Consider the following 19,833-nt stretch of genomic DNA (forward strand, 5'->3'; position numbering starts at 1 on the left):
AACAGCCTACAACCGGAAGCCAGGGCTCTTCCGCTGTTCTTCCAGAGGCAAGATCTCCGGGGTTTGCCTACAGACTCTACATTCACTGAATGTAGAGTCTGTATATAGAGACTAAACAAGAGGCAGTCACTCTTGTGTATCACTCATATCTGTCCCCAAAACAAGGGCAGGTAGGAACCAATGAGCTCATAACCAAGGGAACACAATGACTCCACGTAAACACCACATGAAAATACAGATGAAACAATATACAAAGTGCCATAAATGACAGTGAAATAATAATTTACCAGTAACTCTATGATGCTCAATCTATTACTACTTAAATGTAAGTACTAAACCAGGTATTTTAAGTCAAAATATGATGTTTTTCTAACCAAGTGTTTTTTGTGCCTAAACCTAACTGTTGATGAAACAGAAAGAAGCGTAAAGCTTTAGCGCATCTGCTACATAAAAACATACAAACTTGACATATCTGTAGTTTGCAGAGACATACAATGCCAACATTTCTTCTGACGACTGGGTTGATGGTGAATCTTTGTTTTAGTTTAGACACAAAAACAACTTAGTTATGGCTTAAAGTAGCTACTTGGTAAAATTAGGGAAACATTGTGTTGAGCTGAGCGAACCAGCTTCTGGTGGCACCTTCCCTTTGACTAGGCGAGCATGAGAATGAGTCATTTCTCTCATCTAGCTCGTGGCAAGAAAGCCAACAAGCTTATTTTCCAAAATATTAAATCATACCTTTAGAGTGAAACCTGGATGGGAACAAAATCCAGAGGTTAAATCTAACACAGTTTAAGGAGAAGATAGATGTAATGTTGGACAAATCAAGGATGGATGCAAACATAGCATTAAAGTCACATCATTTGTGAACATACATCGTCCATGTGTGAGTGCTCATACATACTGTGTGCCCCCACCACATAATTACAGCCATTTGAATGCACGTTGGCCCTTCGGCAAGGAGAAATCAAACCTAAAAGATTCCCATTATATAATGCAGCATGTATCTGCAGGCACGCTGCGGAGCAGAGAGATTGACCTGGGTTCAACTTACACCTTATGTGGCACGAGAAAAAGAGGAGGAAGGAGGGAAGGTGGGAAGGAGGGAAGGAAGGAAGGAAGGAAGGAAGGAAGGAAGGAAGGAAGGAAGGAAAGAGGAGTAAGATGAGCTCTTTGATTTTTGTCTGTGACTCTTTGTTCACATCCCAGACTTTAGCAAGTGGTTTCAGACCTCGTGCACGAGGCCAGAGAGACGAACAGATAAACAAAGCAGGTACAGTATTTTGATGAAAGCCGTTAATGTAACCCCTGACTTCATGAATGTTTCTTTGTGTTGATGCTTGAGTCTCAAAAACAAGCTGAAATCACATTTTTTAGATAGATAGATTAAAATATGGATAAAAATTATAGAATTGTGTAATAAACTTTTTTAAATCTAGTACTATAGGACTTTCATTGTGAAACCTGGCAACACAGACAAGAGCACAGTAAACCTGAAGGACCACACAGTAAATAAGAGCACTCTGGAAGTTTACTCTGAGCGGAATTGCCATTGATCCCAGAAAACAATTCCACTTCCCCTCCCGTTGCCGAAGAATGCTTCCCAGCAAAAAATAGAGCACCAGGGATGTAAGAAGAAAGGGGGGGTGATGGGGAGGAAGAGGAGGAGATGGAGGAGGAGAGACAGAAGGGAGGGCCGTGGGGGGGAAACACTCTCTTGTGATGCCCCTGCTTTTCTTCTTGTGCCCCCTGCGTGAACTAACAGTGTGGTGTTGGGACGACACTGAGCTCAGATGCCGTCCTCCAGAGCCAGCTCCTGTTGATGTTCAAAAGAAGAAGAAGAAGGTAGTCCCACCATCGCACTGAGCCTGTGGTGGTCTGCTCACATCTCACATCGCATCATCACCTGCCATTTGTCCACTGAGTTAAAGGAAGACTTGTCTCATCAGGGGACAGATAAGGAGCCTATACTCGATCCTTCCAGACGTCCTGTCCTACAGCAGAAAAGCAGGTAAGCTTTCACAAACTCATGCTCAGACGAAGGACTAAAAGGATGCAGACATTTAAGTAAACATTGTGAGCATCCTACTGCAGAACAACTATAAGCCTCTTAGCGATGAAGTCTCCTAGAGGGAGATGATATCTTCAGGGCTTGGACGATGGAACAGGTTGCCTGATGTGTGTTAGAGAGAGGTACATCTGTCACCCTGCTCACTCTCACTCCTTTCATCTCGCTCTGTCTGTCTCCTTCTCCCTCCTCTCTGCTCATAACTCTCATAAGAGACAAATACATTCAAACAAAGTGCAGCACTGGAGACCTTAAAAACAGAGAGCCACCAGCAAAGTGTGCACACTGTTTGAGGAGTTGTGAACTCTGCTGTTCATACAGAAGTTCATTAATCTGAATTGACAAACTGTGTAAGCAAAAATGTGTCAGCAAAATGGAAATGAACACTAGAAAATGCATCAAACAGCAGAAGTAAGATGCATGCTAAAGAGGGTGAAAGCCACACACTGATAAGTCCGAGGCAATCTTTTTATCTTAAATTATATAAAGCCTTATCTCAGCAGTGGTGGGAGAGATATTCAGAGTCTTTGCTTAAGTAAAAGTGTCAGTATCACAGTGTCAAAGTCTTGCAACTGGAATGCTTAAGAAGTTGTAATATCAGCAATAAGTAGGGTATTTTAAGTATAACAAAAAACTACTTAGTATGCAGGTAATATGGCTGTGATCAGTCTTAAATTATTATATATTTTACCACTTGATTATTATTACCTATGCACCAATATGTGAGAAGCATTTGCATGTTGTAGCTGGCCGTCATGAAGCTGATTCTACTTACTATATACTGATGGGTAATTTAATTTAATGTGCATAGCTGACAGTGTGTCTTTTATGTGCTCATGTGGGTTTTTTACTTCTTAATTTGAAAAATAAGAGGTAACAAATAAATGTAGTGTAGTAAAAAGCATTATTTTCTCTAGAAATGCAGATAAGTGCAAGTAAAATGTGGCTGAAATTAAAAATATTCATGTAAAGTACAAGTACCTTGAAATTAACTTACTTTCCTCCTGCAGCCCTCTTCAGAAAACAGATATATATGACTCTAGACAAGATTACAAAAACTCAAATCTCAGACAAAGCAACCTCAATATTTTTGAGTCTTTATCAGTGACATCGGCACTGACAAATAACCAGAGCTGTGACATTAGCGTGAATCCCAACTCCCGGCTCAGTCGTAGAAAAGACTTTATGTCAGTTCATAAACTATAACATGCTAAACAATGGCTGAGATTTGTGTGCAGACGCCTCCCAGCTGAAGATATAAGATTAGAGGCTGACTAATCGAATGATGTTGTGTTCCTGCTAAGGATGAATTTACGTCACTGACAATGAAAATAGTCTTCAAAATAAAAAAAGATCTAAACAAGCCATGCATAAACTCTGTCACCCTCCAGAAATAGCAGCCATCCAGGAATTTCAGTCGGGAGTGTGTTAGTGAGAATTTTCCTCCATGAAACACCTTGCAGCTGTCTGGCCTGAGGACTCCAGTGTAATGCCATATGCAGCTAAACAATAGATCATAACAGGGCTGTGGGTCTGTGTACAGTAGTGGGCAGATGAAGAGCCAGACAGCCATGTAAGGTAGCAGGCAGCACATCGGCCCGCAGGCTTCTGCTGCTGTGACTGATATATGGCAGCCCAGATCCATTCTGGCCTGGAAGCAGAGGCAACAGGTGACTCACATGAGTGGGAAACTCTCCCCCCTGCTCATCCCGCTTCAGAGCCACTTTGTAGGTCACACTAACTGACCCCTCCACCACGCCAACACTACTAAACTTAAACACACTCAGCTTTGATCGTAATCCCGGCACACTTGGGAGAGATAGGCGCGCCACTCCTGCAGTCCAGTTGCTGCAGTGCATGCTGGGATTAACCGCACGTGTTGAAGTTCAAGTTTAAAAGCCATGCTTCGTAAATAATGCGTGCCTTTTAAGCTTTGACACGTATGAGCAAATAAATACACCTCACCTATTTCCATTACTCACTCCATTATTCCCTAAATAACCTCATGAAATGGCTCCAATCACCCAGAGAGCAAAAATAACAATCACCGAGCTGAATAACCGCAGCCTGGGTATGTTTGGCATCCTGCATGCAGGTCTGTTGATGTCAGCTGAGACTGATGCAACAAGTGTATAAATGTGTTAGCGCAGAGCAATGGTGTGGCTGGTTTGACATTTTCCTCATGCTCCGCTGTGAGCACCAACGTTGCTGAGCTGTCACAACACTGCAAAGTGAACTGTTACCGGCAAATATATTTTGGTTGTGGAGCTCCTGGCAGGAGGTTTTTGTTTGGGGTCATTTAATATCAGCTGTGATGTTGAGTTTATCTCCCGTAGAGCTTGGTTAGAGAGCCTCTTTTTCAGGAGAGAAAAAACATTTATAGAGTCAGATAACTAACAATTTGAGCCAAAAACCTTACAGAAATCACACAAGACTTCATATAATAAATCTTTAGTATCTCCAAGGGAAGTAAATGATTCTTGCTTGAGGGAAATTTGCAGTTCATATGCTCAATACCTGAAACTATTTCTTCCGAGATCAGTGCGTACATACAGTATGGAATATCTAAGGTTACATAGTTATCATATATTGTCCAAGATTTAAATGAGAGAACATAATAATGATAATAATTATCATGAAATAAAAATACATTTTATTTTTGATAAAGCAGAACCCGATTCTCAGATGAAACTGCTCACTAGCCATTGAAATTCTGGTTAAATCAATGTGTGTCAAGTAAATTAAGGCAGTTATTCATGAATTTAATTGTGATTGTTCAGTGAACTGGCTGTGAAAAATATGAACTTAGATGGATTGAAATTTATGGACTTGGGGGTGCAGGGGTCTGGATAGTATATCAATGTTTTTATTTAGTCACTTTTTATTATTTCTGATATAATATTTGCTGCCTCGTTGAGGGTTTTCGTGTGAGTGTTTTGTTTTTCATTTATTTGCACTGTCTTTATTAATTTGCATAGTGCATTATTAGTTATTTACCTAGGTTACATGTCACAATGGTGTCTCACATCTTGGAAAAAAAATTGTTAAAACGTTTTATAAGAAAAAAAAGAAGAAAGTTGGTGAAACATGATTAAGAGTTTTTAGTATAGTCAAACACTTAATTTTGAAAAACCAAAAAGTGCAAAACTTTTGGGGTCGACAGGTGCATAGGAGAAGACCATGGGCCAGCTATCATTGAACAAATAATTTCTGCACTCTCTCTGCTACACATGCAAGAGAAGGAAATGTATTTGGAATAAGAACAATGTTTCAGTAAGGACTGGGAGAGACGAGGCAACCTGCGGCTCCGAAAAATTCTATGGAAATGAATAGTGTTTTTTTTTTTGTTTTTTTTTTTAAATCCATTGTTGTAGGCCCAAAGAAATTCTTACATTCTCTAAATGTAAAAATGTGAAGCCTATACACAGAATTAAAATGTTGCTTGGGTCATGTTTAAATGAGCCTCAGTAGTGGTGGCTAGTCTTGAATCTCTGTAGTGAGGCTAGCTATGAACTCCAAATCCAAAAATGTAAAAGTCTCGTACAAAAATAGAGACATTAAAAATTGGTGGACAGATTCATTTGCTTTCACCACCAACTCTTACCAAATGTGACGAGCCACCTTGTGCTAAAACATATCAATGAATGCCTATTTAGACCTATTAGTAATGTTGATAGGCTTTTTTAGTCTGTGTTACCTTCATAATAAGACTCAAATATGTTTTGCGGCTCCAGATATATATTTTTTTAATTTTTATTTTTGGTTGAAAATGGCTCTTTTGATAGTAAAGGTTGCTGACCCCTGACCTGTGAGAGCCAGTCAGGTCCCACTGCAGATTTACATCACTCATTAAGTCAAGTACCATAGTGATCACAGCTTGGCACCATATGCCCACAATTAAAAGTACAGGTAATATTGTACACAAAATGCACTTTATACTGGCTAAAATGCATTTAGTAATAATAAAGAAAACTACCATACGCAGATAATAATATACAATACACAGATAGGTGTTTATAATATATGAAAAAAAAAGAAAAATCGGGTTGGAGTTTCGAATTAGAAAGAAAATGTAATTGTATAAATATGAAGAAGCCAATAAAGAAGAAATACAGCCACAAACATCGCCTGTATTCAAATTGTCTAAAATAGATGGTGTATCAGAGAAATCACAGACAAAAAATCATAGCACCACCCTTTTAAGGAGCTTACAATCCAAACCTTTGGATGACAAGGTCAAAACCTTAAAAGAAAAACAGCACCAGACACGAATATTTAGATATTAATCATGTAATAAATTTCTTAAAAGTGCATTTTTTGCTATTCTAATCCACTCACAGCAGAGATAATGCAGCCATACAGTTCAAATACACATCATTTATTCTGATGTGGAACACATATGGGGCCATGTAGCTATTAAAATACCCTACACCAGAATCTCCTGAGGCCAGCCGCCCAAATTTGGCTCTCCACAATTTTTTTTAGAATCTAACTTCGGGCCCCTCCAATGTGAGCCTGTGTGGCCAAATGTGTCCCTCTACAATATGTCAAATAGAATTTTCTAGGAAATAAATGACTTCTCTAACTGTGTTTTACTTTCCAATGTAACGATAAATTAGTACGTCAGGTAATGCAGTTTTTAAGCCGGCATGTTGAGATCATTTGTGAGATTGCTGAGAAATTTACTCCTCTCACACACACATAATAACACTATTGTACTTAATGCCCAACACCGCTGCAACACTTTTCCCTCCACCAATGTAAACATGTTCCATTAAAGAAAAACAGGCCGAGAAAATGTATACCTCACCATCTAATCGTCTTTGTGTTTATGGGGACAGTGCAGGGCGGGCAGTGTATCCTGGTCCTCGATGAGGATCTAGAGTCTGTCAAACAGGGCTTAGCGCTGAAAGGTGCAGATCACTGGAGGAATGTTTAAATCAACCCTGCCCCCTGTTGTTCCTGGCCCGTGGATACACTGCAGGCTGAGGGGAACCAGCTCGTGTTTAAACTAAAGGACTCAAATAGAGAAGAGAGATTTAATCATCAGTGCTTTGTCTGAGATTTAAAACTAAAGACTACATTGATCTATCTCTGCACTCTTATGACTCAGTTAAAACTATACTCAATGATTCTGCGAGATACATAAATCTGACACCGTTACTCCATACGCCAGCAATAAAAACACAACTTAATGATCCTATAAAACTTCATCCACGGGTTTTCTCCAGCTCAAGGCGCTGCCATAGTCCCGGCTGATTCTTGAACCAGAGTCACTGCCCTCTAAGGCAACACTGAGGCGGGCCCAACACACTGGAGGATTAATTGTTGTGTTGCAGGGGAGAGAAAACACACAGCATTTATTCCTGTTGCTCGGCAGCGAGTCGCAGCAGCAGCTGTCACTTCACAGTGATGCAGTTTAGTAGCTGCTATTTCTCTCTTCACGTCTCTGAGCTGCCTGGCTGCTATCCAGTCCGACTCAGTTTCAGTTCTTGCTCTGGAAAGCTAAATACAACCACGTTCAGTTAGTGCGGTTTAAAGGAATACTTCACCCCAAAATGATAATTTGTGTATCAACTACTCGCCCTGTGTTACCTTGAATTCATGATTGTTTTCCTTGCATGCCTCCGTGGTGAATGTAAGAATCCAGTACCTTCCAAATACATTCATTTTTAGTAAAACCTTACAGTTTAAATATCTTGGTTGTTCATTGGCCAGAGGTTTTGCTGTCGCTCACACGCGCCTGTCACTTCCTGGCCAATGAATGAGCTGTAAGGCGGAAAGCCCAGTTCAGACCAAAGAGTTCAGACCAAAGATTCACAACGAGACAAGTTGAAACATGCACCTACTTGCAATGCACCATTTTGCGAAGTTCTAAAAACCTGCCGGTTCATGCCGATTCAACTAGATGAGATGGTGTATCATCTCTATGCAACAACTTTCTGTACTTCTGTTCTGATTTTCAGCTTTTCAGGCTTATTTTGGGCTGAATATAATTTGTAGCTTCTTGAAATATGAATGAGGATAGTGATAGTGAGATACTGGCTACAGCTGCATTTGTAGGAGTGACAAAACGGCGAAAACCATAAACAAAACTGGCATCAGATACAGAGGGCTCGGAGGGGACGGAGCAACTACCGCAGCAAGCAAACATGCCAACCATGGCCATTTTGAATTGATCCTGAAACTTCACTACAAACCCATTGGCTAATAGGTGACGTGCGTTACATTCCAAAACCAGACACTGAAGTGGTGAAATGACTGTAGCTCTTGGCTGCAATTCATACGGACTCTACTTTCCTGCTTAGTTTATCATAATATCTCTCTAACACTTAACACTTTGTTTCCATGGAACTCTCCCCAACACTCCTCCTCTGTGCAGGACACACACACACAAACACACACAAACACACTCACAGACTCAGATATAACGTCAAAGAGAAATAACTCAGAGGTGCATAATACCCCACTTGCGCAGTTCACCGTTCTGAATACCTTCTAACCAGATTGTCCATTACTCTGCCACAGAGATTATAAACAAATATGACAGCCATGATGGTCTACAGGCAAACCAGACCGCTCAGCAAAGGGCACAATGTATCCTAGTAAATCCATGGTTATTGCCAGAGAGCCAACAGGAGCACAGGTATGATAGACAGCCAATAGCAAAAGGTGCTTTCACAGTCAGAGAGGTTCATTGGAATATGTGGGCTGTAACCTATCTGCCTCCCACTGCCTTTAATACCTTGTTCCTTTTGTCCTTCGGAAATCATATTGTTTGAGATTGCTTCCTCTGAGAACAGGAAAGCAGTCGAGGGAAGGAGAAAGAGACTGAGACCGTTGCCTGTCCCCAGCTGATCTGGAGTCCACTTTGTCTTTTGTCTAAAGCTCCCATTCCCACAACTGTGAATGGATACTTGTGTGTGTACTGCTTTACTTTGAGAATTTCTACTTTATATCACTTTGTACTTTTAATCCTACACATGTGAGAGATAAATGTAGTACAATTTTCAACTTTACATACAAAGCATCATCTTCTAAAATCAGATTTTTAGCCTTGATAGCAGCATGATTTGGTCCATCCACTTTGGCTCGGACTAAAATATCGCAACGACTGTTGAGGTCTTTAAATCTTGTGTAGACATTCATGGTGCCCAGAGGATGAATCCTACCAATGTTGGTGATCTACTAAACTTTCATCTAGCGCAAAACTTTGCAAAGGGGTTTGAGACAATTGTTTCAACAATAGGCCATGAAATTTGATGCAGACATTCAAGTTAAGTCAGTTTTATTTATATAGCTCAATTTCACAAATCACAAACTAGCTTCAAGGGGCATTCATGCTCCCCTCAGGATGAATTGTAATAACTTTGGTGATTCCTTGACTTGTCACCTAGCCATTTTTTTCCCCGAATACTTTATTATTATATAAGAAGAGGAGGTACTTTATTGATTTCCAAGGGGAAATTCAGTCTTTTCACTCTATAGTATATACACGCACACAATCTCAAAATACACACACATTCACAAACAGGACCTGTACATGCATTAAATGGGGGGATGTCAGAGCAGGGGGGCTACCTCAGGCGGGTGCCTCGGGCAGTTGGGGGTTTGGTGCCTTGCTCAGTTGCACTTCGGCAGTGCCTTCAGCTACCACTTCACGCTCCATTCTTGGTCCGTACAGGGACTTGAACCAGCAACCCTCCCGTTCCCAAGCCCCTATGGACTAAGTTACTGCTGCCCCAAATAATATTCTTTATATTAAGACCAAATACCTGCAAAAGCTAATGACATTCCCGTCAACCTCCACTGTACTGTTACAGTATTTAGCAAATGTTATCATGCTTGTACACTGGACTGTAAATGTAATAAGCATTGTGCCAATCTGACATTAGCATGGTAGCACTTTCAAAAGACACAGCAGTGCTTTGAGTTAAATGCTACACAGAGCCACCTGCACACTGTAAACTCTTTGTCTTGTTTATAGATCAAGCTAACAAAAGCTGTGTGAAGCTGACCAGCTACGACATTAAAATGCTGATGACATGTTAAAGGTAAAGACCACTATGCAGGCGACTGTAAGCAGGATTGCCAGCAAAAGTGAAAGTCAACCACAGCCTTGACACTTTGCCTTGCTATGTTTGTGTTTGCATCCGCAGTTTTTTGTAGCTTGGAGCTCTTGGATGCCTGCTGCTTACGGTCTGACACCTGGTAGCTACCTTTCACCTGTGCACTGTACCCAACAACACAGCAAAATAAGAAGAAAAAAGCAAAATACACCGCCACGCAGTTCTAGTGGGTCATAAGTGATAATCGAGCGGGTTTACGTTTAAATCTATATATTGTTGTTGGTTTTTTTTGTTTGTTTGTTTTTTAGGAAAATCCTGCATAGCATACTGTTAGTGCATCATTGACTGTTTTACCTTTGACACATTGTAAGGGAGTAAAAATTGAAAAGATTTCTGGGGGGGAAGGAGCATGGAGGCCAGCAATAAACATTTTTTTCCTAAATATAAGCATAATAACAATTTTTTTTTCACCATTACTAATAAAAACAACAAAAATAAACATTGTACTCACTGTTGCTTTTGTAAAATGTAGCATGTTTCATCATGAAAATCCCCTCTGCTGAAAATGGTATGAGTGTACATGACAGTGGGGGGAAAAAATGCACCATTTCTGTGAGCAGGCCTGAGTACGTTTACTTGAATTATGAAAATTTTGAATGTAGCAGAATATTTTTACATGGTGATATTGCTGCTAAAGGATCTGGATATGGCACACCCTCACTTCTTTTTAAGTTTTCATATTTAACGAGTCAAGGAAAAGATTAAAAATAAAGACATTGTTTTACAAAAGTAGTTTTGTCATCACATTGATTTAATGACCATATTATGTACTTGATGGAAACATTTAGAGCCGTGTCATTATTCAAATAATGACACTGTCACAAAGGTTGACTCTGAATTAGTCCAGGGGGAGATGTATTGTTAGTGGGGTCTGCACAGGTGAGGAAAGCCTGTTGTCAGTGTTCGCTGATAAGAACATGGCCGTTCAGTAACGTGTACCTCCTGCTATTGTGCTGGCTGGACTCTCACTCCCTTCCTCCTCCAGCTCTCTGCCTGTTTGTGATTTACTTCCAGTAAAGATCATCAGCCTTATCCAAGGAGGGCTTAGAGCCAGTTCCCTGAGTGGGACGAGGACCCGCTTCACTTACTCATGATCCAACTGGTCTCCAACTGTGACCGGTCTGACGTTAGCGGGAATTAGATGGTGCATGCTGGAAAGCAAGTGTCACACCAAACTTTCCTGCACTATGCATCGGAGTATGAGCCTTGTGTGTGGACAGAGGTCGAGCGTTTCCTCTCCCACATGTTCTCATAGGGGTGTTTTGCTTCCCGCCTCTTCATGCTTCACAGATAAAGAGCACAACGCTCTGATTTTCCATCTTATTGCCATATATATACTTCATAGAGTCACTGAGGGAGGGAGAGAGACAGACTGAGGGTCATTTAGACCGTCTCTCTCTCACACATAACTAGTGTCAGTGTCAGCCAGTCAAGTCACAGCCTTCCACAGTGGACTACACAATGGGAGTAACTTATTATGGAAGCAACTGCTCATGGATTAGACTTGGAAGGAGATGAAAGGTGGTAAGAGAGAATATTATCTCCCTGTTTGGCTTTTTTAATACTCTGTGATTGTAGTGATTATTCTGTATATCCTACCTGGCTCACCATTAAAATAACAGTTTGTCTTAACACACAGCTTTTGAGGAATGTGTACCATGTTTTCTATACGCTTGCCAAGTAGGGCAGTAACTTTAGACGTGTGACGTGTTGGAAAAACCTGTCAAACTGTTACTTTCAGCCCTCCTTCCTTACAGTATGTTATAAATCGTTTGTCTCTGATGTCTAATTGCATAGTAAAAGCTGCCAGCAGGCAAAGGGACACAGTGCATTTAGATGTCGGAGGTCGCCCCTCGATAGAGCTTGATGGGTTTTCTTAACCCCTCAATGATGGAGGTCAGTTATTGCACTCATAAAGCTGTCTGGTGAACTGCCTTATAGGGTCATTCTCGGCGGAGACTCGCCAGCTTGTCACTGCCATGTTTGGGTCTCACCCAACTCTCACTAATGCTGCAGGTGAAACCACACACACACACACACACACACACACACAGAGGAGGATAGATGGGGAGATCTGATTGACGCTCACAGATAGATCCAGATCGCAGCCTGTGGGAGGTTTTCATTACCGCAGAGAGGACAGGGGACATGCTGTGCTGTCGTTGTGAGTGAGGTCTGCTGGTCATGATCCAGAGGCAAGATAGTGTCCGTGCAGGTCACAGCATTAAAAGGACAAAGTCTCCCAGCTTTGACTTACCCAGTGGTGGCCTGTTACCCTCTCTGACTGTCTGTCATACGTAATTTGGAGCTGGACACGAGGAATGCAAACACACATAGCATATTATTGAATCATTTTTCTTTAAACAACCCTCTTATTTACTTTTACATGACTCCCAAACTTCCTCTCCCTCTAACTCACCCTCTCATGGGAAAATGGTTGTTCTCATGCCATGGCGTCCAGTCCTCAAGCAATTCACAAGCTATTTTTACACACATGATGCCACACACATGCCCAGGTCATTTCATCTGTCAGAAAATCCTCCTGAGACCCAGCAATTCATATTTGTGCGCTGTGGGGAACATGCCACTGAGGCCTTTATTTCAAACACAATACATGCAGGCAGTTTGAGCCCTGGTGTGCTGTGAAACAGACTTCCTGGGCCTTCTAGTGATGTAGCACACATGGAGGTAATGGCAGTAAGGGAGATAAGTGATGAAGATATACTGTTTTTGTTCCTCATAATGATGTTGCTTTTTATTTATGAGAGTTTTAACTATATTACAATAAGTTTTCCAAAGTGTATTTTAATGTTAGGCCTTTCAAAATACACATTTTAACACATGTCCTTTGTTGGGGACAGTTGCTTTTCTCATTTCAACCATTACAGGAAACAGAGCACTGAAGGAGGCGGAAAAGATTTTGTAAATATTACCGAGGAAGGGTCAGACATGTAGATTACTTGCCTTGATAACACACACCAACATGCACACATATGCACACACACACTAAGTAAAACCAGTGAAAAGCATGTACAATAGTGTGTTACAGGGATGTCGTTTATTTGGAGGCCAACACAGAAGTTAACATTGAAAAGCCAATGGGATTTTTTTTTTCCATTGGATTTTGGGTTATTGCAAAGAATAATTTAATTTGATCTGATTTGATTTGATTTGATTTGATTTGATTTGATTTGATTTGATTTAATTTAATTTAATTTAATTTAATTTAATCTTGTTTTATTTTTCATTCATTTTTATTTTATTTTATTTTATTTTATTTTATTTTTTTATTTTTCATTCATTTTTATTTTATTTTATTTTATTTTATTTTATTTTAATTTAATTCATTTCATTTAACCAGGAAGTCCCATTGGGATTGAATATCTCTTTTACAAGGCAGACCTGGCCGAGGTAGCAGCCAGTCAGAACACATTTAAAATGCAACATATAATACAAAAATCCACAATAAAACAACAACTATTAAAACATAGTGGCCTCTCAAGAAAAACGCACACATGTCTCTATCACCATATTTTCTTTATAATGCCCTTAAAATTCATTCATCAATGGTTGCAGTGTTTCCAATTTTAAATCTTTTTGAAGATTGTTCCATGTCCAAGGTGCAGAGTAGGAGAACGCAGTTTTCCCCAGATCTGTTAAAACCCAGGGTACATAAGCTCTGTGGCAAACAAAAGCTTGTGATACTTTCACTTTCTGTTCAGCAAGATAATCTTAACAAATAAACACACTTTTTTTTTAAAAAAAAAAGCCTGAATGCAATCGCCAGAAGTGAAAAGCTAACATTAGACTATAAACAAACAGCATCACAGTTGCATGACTCCAACGTCACCACCAAATTGAGGCTGTAAATCGATGTTCAGCATGGAGACATTCTGGAGTCCTTTTTAGCCACTTAATAGCAATGGCGTTGCCACGTTATGGCTTCAGAATTTATGGGTGGGCTTTTTACTGACCTATTTTATGTAAACAAAAACAAAAAAAAACAAAGCATGAAAGACCTTAGTTAAGGCATCTAACCAAAAACCCATTCAAAAAACCCATTGACGTCAAGACACGGGAACCAGGAGTGCTAAAATGCTAACTCATATCTAGGTTTTAGGACTCATCCCTGCAGCACTCTTTACCTTTAATATTACATTTCTTAGATGAGAATTTATTCATGTAATGTATTGTACCCTTTTGTGGAGAAGACTGACCTGATGTCCTCCAGAAGGGACGTTTGAAAACAAAAATACATTTCTGAGAAAAAAAATCTTTGTGATGTTTCTTACACCCCAATTACTCAGATTACATAAAAATATAGAAACCTTATTTATTCCATGTCAGAGGAACTGCAACTGTCTATGACTGATTGTCTGTATTTCTCTTTTTTCCTTTACCCCCCTCTGTGCTCCGTCTGTTCTCCCCCTCAGTAACTTCATCTTTCCACCTCTAGTGCACCCTCCATCCGCCCTTCCTTTCCTCCCTCTCCACTCTTTGTTTCTCAGGTGTGTGTTTGTCCTGTGAGCAGTGATGGGGGACTGGAGTCTCCTGGGAAATTTCCTAGAGGAGGTCCAGGAACACTCCACCTCAGTCGGGAAGGTCTGGCTCACCGTCCTCTTCATCTTCCGCATCCTGGTGCTGGGCACAGCAGCCGAGTCCTCGTGGGGCGACGAGCAGAGCGACTTCCTGTGCGACACTCAGCAACCCGGTTGCACCAACGTTTGTTATGATAGCGCCTTCCCCATCGCCCACATCCGCTACTGGGTGCTGCAGATCGTTTTTGTCTCCACGCCATCCCTCATCTACATGGGTCACGCCATGCACATTGTGCGCAGGGAGGAGAAACTGCGCAAGAAGGAGCAGGAAGAGAGGGAGGAGAGAGGGGAAGGCGGAGGAGACCTGGAGGAGGAGAAGGAGTACCTCCAGCAGAAGGAGAGTGGAAAAACAATGATGTCTAATGGGACTGGCCGTGTTCGCCTAAAAGGAGCTCTGCTGCAGACTTATATCCTGAGCATCCTGATCCGCACAGTGATGGAGGTGACGTTTATTGTGGTGCAGTACATGATCTATGGGGTGTTCCTCAGGGCCTTGTACCTGTGCAAGGCCTGGCCCTGCCCCAACCCTGTCAACTGCTACATGTCCCGGCCCACAGAGAAGAACGTCTTCATCATCTTCATGCTGGTGGTGGCCGGTGTGTCTCTGCTGCTGTCTGTGTTGGAGCTCTACCACCTTGGCTGGAAGAGCGCCAGGAAGTGTCGCCAAAAGATGATGCAGAAAAGCAAACACAGAGCTGTGACGGTGGCCGTGTCCACAGACTTGGAGCCAAACAGCCCACCTCGGCCCTCGGCCTCCTGCACCCCACCTCCTGACTTCAGCCAGTGCCTGGCAGCCCCGAGCTCCATGAACCCCATGACCTCTATGGCCTCTCATCCCTTCAACAACAGGATGGCGCTGCAGCAGAACTCGGTCAACTTGGCCACCGAGCGGCATCACAGCTGCGACAACCTAGAGGACGAGGAAGACTTCCTGAGGATGAGATATGACCAAGCGCCCACAGAGCTGCCCAACAGCTGCTCCCCATCACCTCTGCTGCACTCCGGCTACATGAAGGACAAACGCCGCCTGAGCAAGACCAGCGGGAGCAGCAGCCGGGCTCGCCAGGATGACCTGGCAGTATAGACTCACAACCAGAAAGAGTAGCTGGCGAGGGGAGACGAGGAGGAACTGAACCTTCAGGACCAACAGTAGGAACAGAAAGATCAGTTTAGGAAGAAGTTGAAGTGGTCAGAATGTGAGCCAAGATAATTATGCAAACTCTGGCACTGAAGCTTGACACATAACTACAGAGGATGAACTAAATGAGACACTGAGATGTGTGAGTGGACCACGTAAGCTTGACATACATGAGCTCTGTGAGCAGATAGTGTTTGTGAACCAGTCTGTCCGCCGAGCTCAAAAAACCAAACTGCAAAAGAAAAATAATTTTGAAATGAGAACAGGGTAACAGGTGAGACACCTGGCTATTGCACATTTTATGTTAGAGTTGAACCGTTAAAGCCAAAAACTATTCAATTAACTAGATTAATCATATGATCAAGTTGTGACTACAGTAGAACCAACTGTTTTCTCTCTCCCGCTGCAAAAAATGAGATACATTTAGAGAAAACAGGAACTTAAAGGTACAGTGAGTAGGATTTAGTGGCATCTAGTGGTGAGAACTGCAGATTGCAGCCAGGTAAAACTTCTCCCATGTGCCAAGCATGAACTCCAAGTTAAGGACTTTGCACACTGAGTCCATTTTTTTTAATCCAAGACTTAGCGTTGTGTAAATCACGTTTGCACACTGAGTCTGAAACTATTGTCCGTCATTAAAATTTTCGGATCAGGTTCGATTTTCTGTATTTTTCACATCCATCAGAAGCCTTTAGAGATGTTTGACCAAGAATCAGTGAAGAAAATGTGGGGGCTGGAAGCAGACACGACAAGACAGAGAAACAGGGGGCGCACAGATTCATTTAATAACTCAGACAGCTCACTTTCAACAGGTCAGATAGTTATATTCAGGTGAATGATGATGAGGAGGAGGAGGATGTGGACCGCACACAGAATGTGGGGGGCAGAGAGGGAGGACAGCTCTGCCCCTTCATGTAGCTGCAATACCTAATGAAAGACAGGGAAGGTGTGGTGACAGCCAGATAGGTAACTCCAGTGGAGAGAGGCAAAGGAGGAAATGTTTTAATTTTGTAACATATTGCAAATTTTCACAACTAATAGCAGGATAAAACGCACCATAATCAGTGTGCAAGGTTTCTGTGCATAATGATTTTATTTTTTGGATGATGGATTTAAAAAAACAGACTGAGTGTGCAAAGGCCTTTAGGATTTCTTCAGTGTTAATATTTGGGAGGTTTTTACCAGGAGCCCAATTATCCGTAGAGGTCTCTTCCTGTCCAACAAACAGACCCGGCAATTTAAAACGATAAATACACTGAATAAAACACATTATAAAATCTGTTTTCCGATGCTGTTAAGCTCGTTGAAGAGAGGCTGCTTATTATGGTGGCTGACATGAAAATGCAAATGGCCCTATCTAGAGCCAGTGTTTGGTTTGTCCATTCTGTGCTACTGTAGAAACAACATGGCTGACTTCATGGAAAAGGACTGGCTCTGTATGTAGATATAAATGGTTCATTATAAGGTAACGAAAACACAATGATTCTTATTTTCAGGTGATTATACACTAAAGAAAACATAATCATTATATTATATCTCAAGTCTGCCAATTAATCCCCCATAATCCTACACACTGGACCTTTAATATGCAAAAAACTGTGAAGCTTGCCGGTTTATAAATTGGAAGTTTTCATGCAGTGCATTTACAGTGAATTTCGGTAAAGTGCCTTAACAACTGTGGAAGATATATCTCTTTCCATTTAATATGTTTTCTATGTATATTTTTCCAAAAGCCATGTCAGAGACTGTAAACCTATATAAAGCCATCTGTTGACTTGCTTACCTGATTGCACTACACCTGCAAGTCAACAAACATAAAATGTAACTCAAGAATAATCACTTCACAATCACATCTGAATAAAAAGAAGTGTGAGTAAAACTGTATTCATTAGTTATATATCTGACGGGAGTCTTTGTGTACAGATCGAGAGAATGTAGCTTGTTTTAGGATTTTTCCCTTTGGAAGGGATTCAAGGGAAAAGAGAAAAGAGGTCCTGCTTGGATGCTGTTATGAGGAGATCCGGCCACTGGGTGGCAGCATTGCACTTAAGTTTTTCAGTTTCTCTCCTGGAGCCTTGTGCAACAAATTGTGAATTTGTCCCTATGCAATGTATGTTTCCGTTGATGTCTTTGAATGTATTATATTTGATTTTTTTGGTGTCTTGTTCTTACTATATGCAGGATAATTGTACAGGTTGTGTCATCCTACAGACTTTCTCCTACAGCGAATTTAAAACACAAAAATCTTGTCTATGTTTTTGGTTCTTTCACACAAACCTTTATGCAATAAATGTCATCACTAATCCATCACAAATAATAAACCATCATCTCTACAATATGCTCTATTGTCCTCAAGGTGTGTGATTGATTCTAGCACTCATTGGATCATTCTGATCATTCAGTTTACATTTAGACCAACAGATCAAAACTGTGAAGTGCTGTAAACTAAAGCATAAGTGGAAATGAGGAAGATGAGATAAAGAAGGGCACAAATAGATGAAGGGTTTCCTGCATTTTTAGATCAGTATCCTACCACTTGCATCTCCCAGTCTGTTCTCACCAGAGAGGACCTGCAGGAGACAGACTGGAGAGGATGTGCAGTATTTACACAAACAAAGACTGTCTCGCCATCTCTGCCAGGAAGCTCAGCGCTAATATCCAACTTGGTCTGTCACAAGCTGAGTGGGAAAGTGTGTTAGATGCTGCCATTTTGTTTGCTGCAAATCAGATTCACCCCTTTGCAAAGTTACCCTCATTTCATCATCACTGTATAAGATTATGCTACGGCATAATGTATGGCATATATTTAGGAGCAGTGTGATGACTCCACATATCTGCTCAGTAAAATCTTTTCTCTGTAAATCACCCAGGAGCAAAGCTGAGATGTTTTTATGCACTTGGAGGGATACTTGCTGCCTGTTCTCCTTATTGATTTAAAAATGTAGCCAAGATGAACATTCAAGATGGAAAATGCTTCTCAGATTTCAGTTTCCAGTCTCTTAGCTTTTTGTTTTGGAAAAAGAAAATGCATAAACCTGTATGAGATTTGATTTAATCGACAGACACCACATGGCTTACAAATTAGAAGAATCTGCATTCAGGGTGAGAGGTGGGAATCATTCAGTGGTGAAATCTCCCTATCATTCCTGATACATTGACCCGTAGCAGCTATTTTGTTACTGTTTTAAGCATATAATAAACAAAAATAAAAGATAGAATAAATTCAAAATAATATATAAAGTGCAAAATGCATCATTATGGAAACCCTGAGAGGTAAGTGACAACATTTGTTTCTGGTGACTTATTTTCTAAGTTTGATCTATTTTTTTTCTCCTGTGTTTATGACTTAATCAAAAGGTGGAAAAATGTGTGCCAGGGTAAATTTTCTAAGTTCCTTAAACAGTAATCTTGATACAGGAGGGAACAGGTTTTACCAGAATATTTTTTTCTTAAAAAAAAAGGAACATTTATAAGAAAATCCGATTAGCAACAATTAAAAAATATTCTAAACCAAAAGAAAGACATGACTTTAATATTGTATAACTTGCTAACACACAATATGCCATGTGTTTAGAGGGCATGGAGAAATTAATATTAACTAAAATGCTTTTAGTCCTATGTAGAACATGGGGTAGTGTTGCACTTCAGCCTCTTGTGGCCAAAATTAGTATTACAACAACAAACACTTAAGAAAAGAATAATCTGCCCCAAAAAAAAACAACTAAAAAACAAACAAACAAAAACTGCCAAAACTTTTCTTTAACTTAATTTTAGACATTTAAAAAAAGAAATTAAGGAATTTAGAAAGGGTCTTTATTAAAGTTAGTCTAGTGTATAGGATTAAGTGGTATCTAGCAGTGAGGTTGCAGAACCTAAACTTCCCCATGTGCCAAGCGT

General features: G+C 40.7%; 1 protein-coding gene across 1 annotated transcript; it reads left to right on the forward strand.

The window, feature by feature from the left end:
• The first annotated feature begins 1,833 nt into the window (after positions 1-1,833).
• On the forward strand, positions 1,834-18,273 carry gja5a (gap junction protein, alpha 5a). The gene is made up of 2 exons (XM_050049902.1): positions 1,834-2,014; positions 14,634-18,273. Exon 2 carries the CDS (start codon positions 14,734-14,736, stop codon positions 15,880-15,882), a length of 1,149 nt encoding a protein of 382 aa, XP_049905859.1. The 5' UTR covers positions 1,834-2,014; positions 14,634-14,733; the 3' UTR covers positions 15,883-18,273.
• Positions 18,274-19,833: the final 1,560 nt, after the last annotated feature.

The sequence above is a fragment of the Epinephelus moara genome, chromosome 7 (genome assembly GCF_006386435.1).
Source record: "Epinephelus moara isolate mb chromosome 7, YSFRI_EMoa_1.0, whole genome shotgun sequence".
In the NCBI taxonomy this organism is placed as follows: domain Eukaryota; kingdom Metazoa; phylum Chordata; class Actinopteri; order Perciformes; family Serranidae; genus Epinephelus; species Epinephelus moara.

Excerpts from the sequence above, each read along its gene's own strand:
- gja5a (XM_050049902.1), top strand. The coding sequence starts at position 14,734 with ATGGGGGACTGGAGTCTCCTGGGAAATTTCCTAGAGGAGGTCCAGGAA.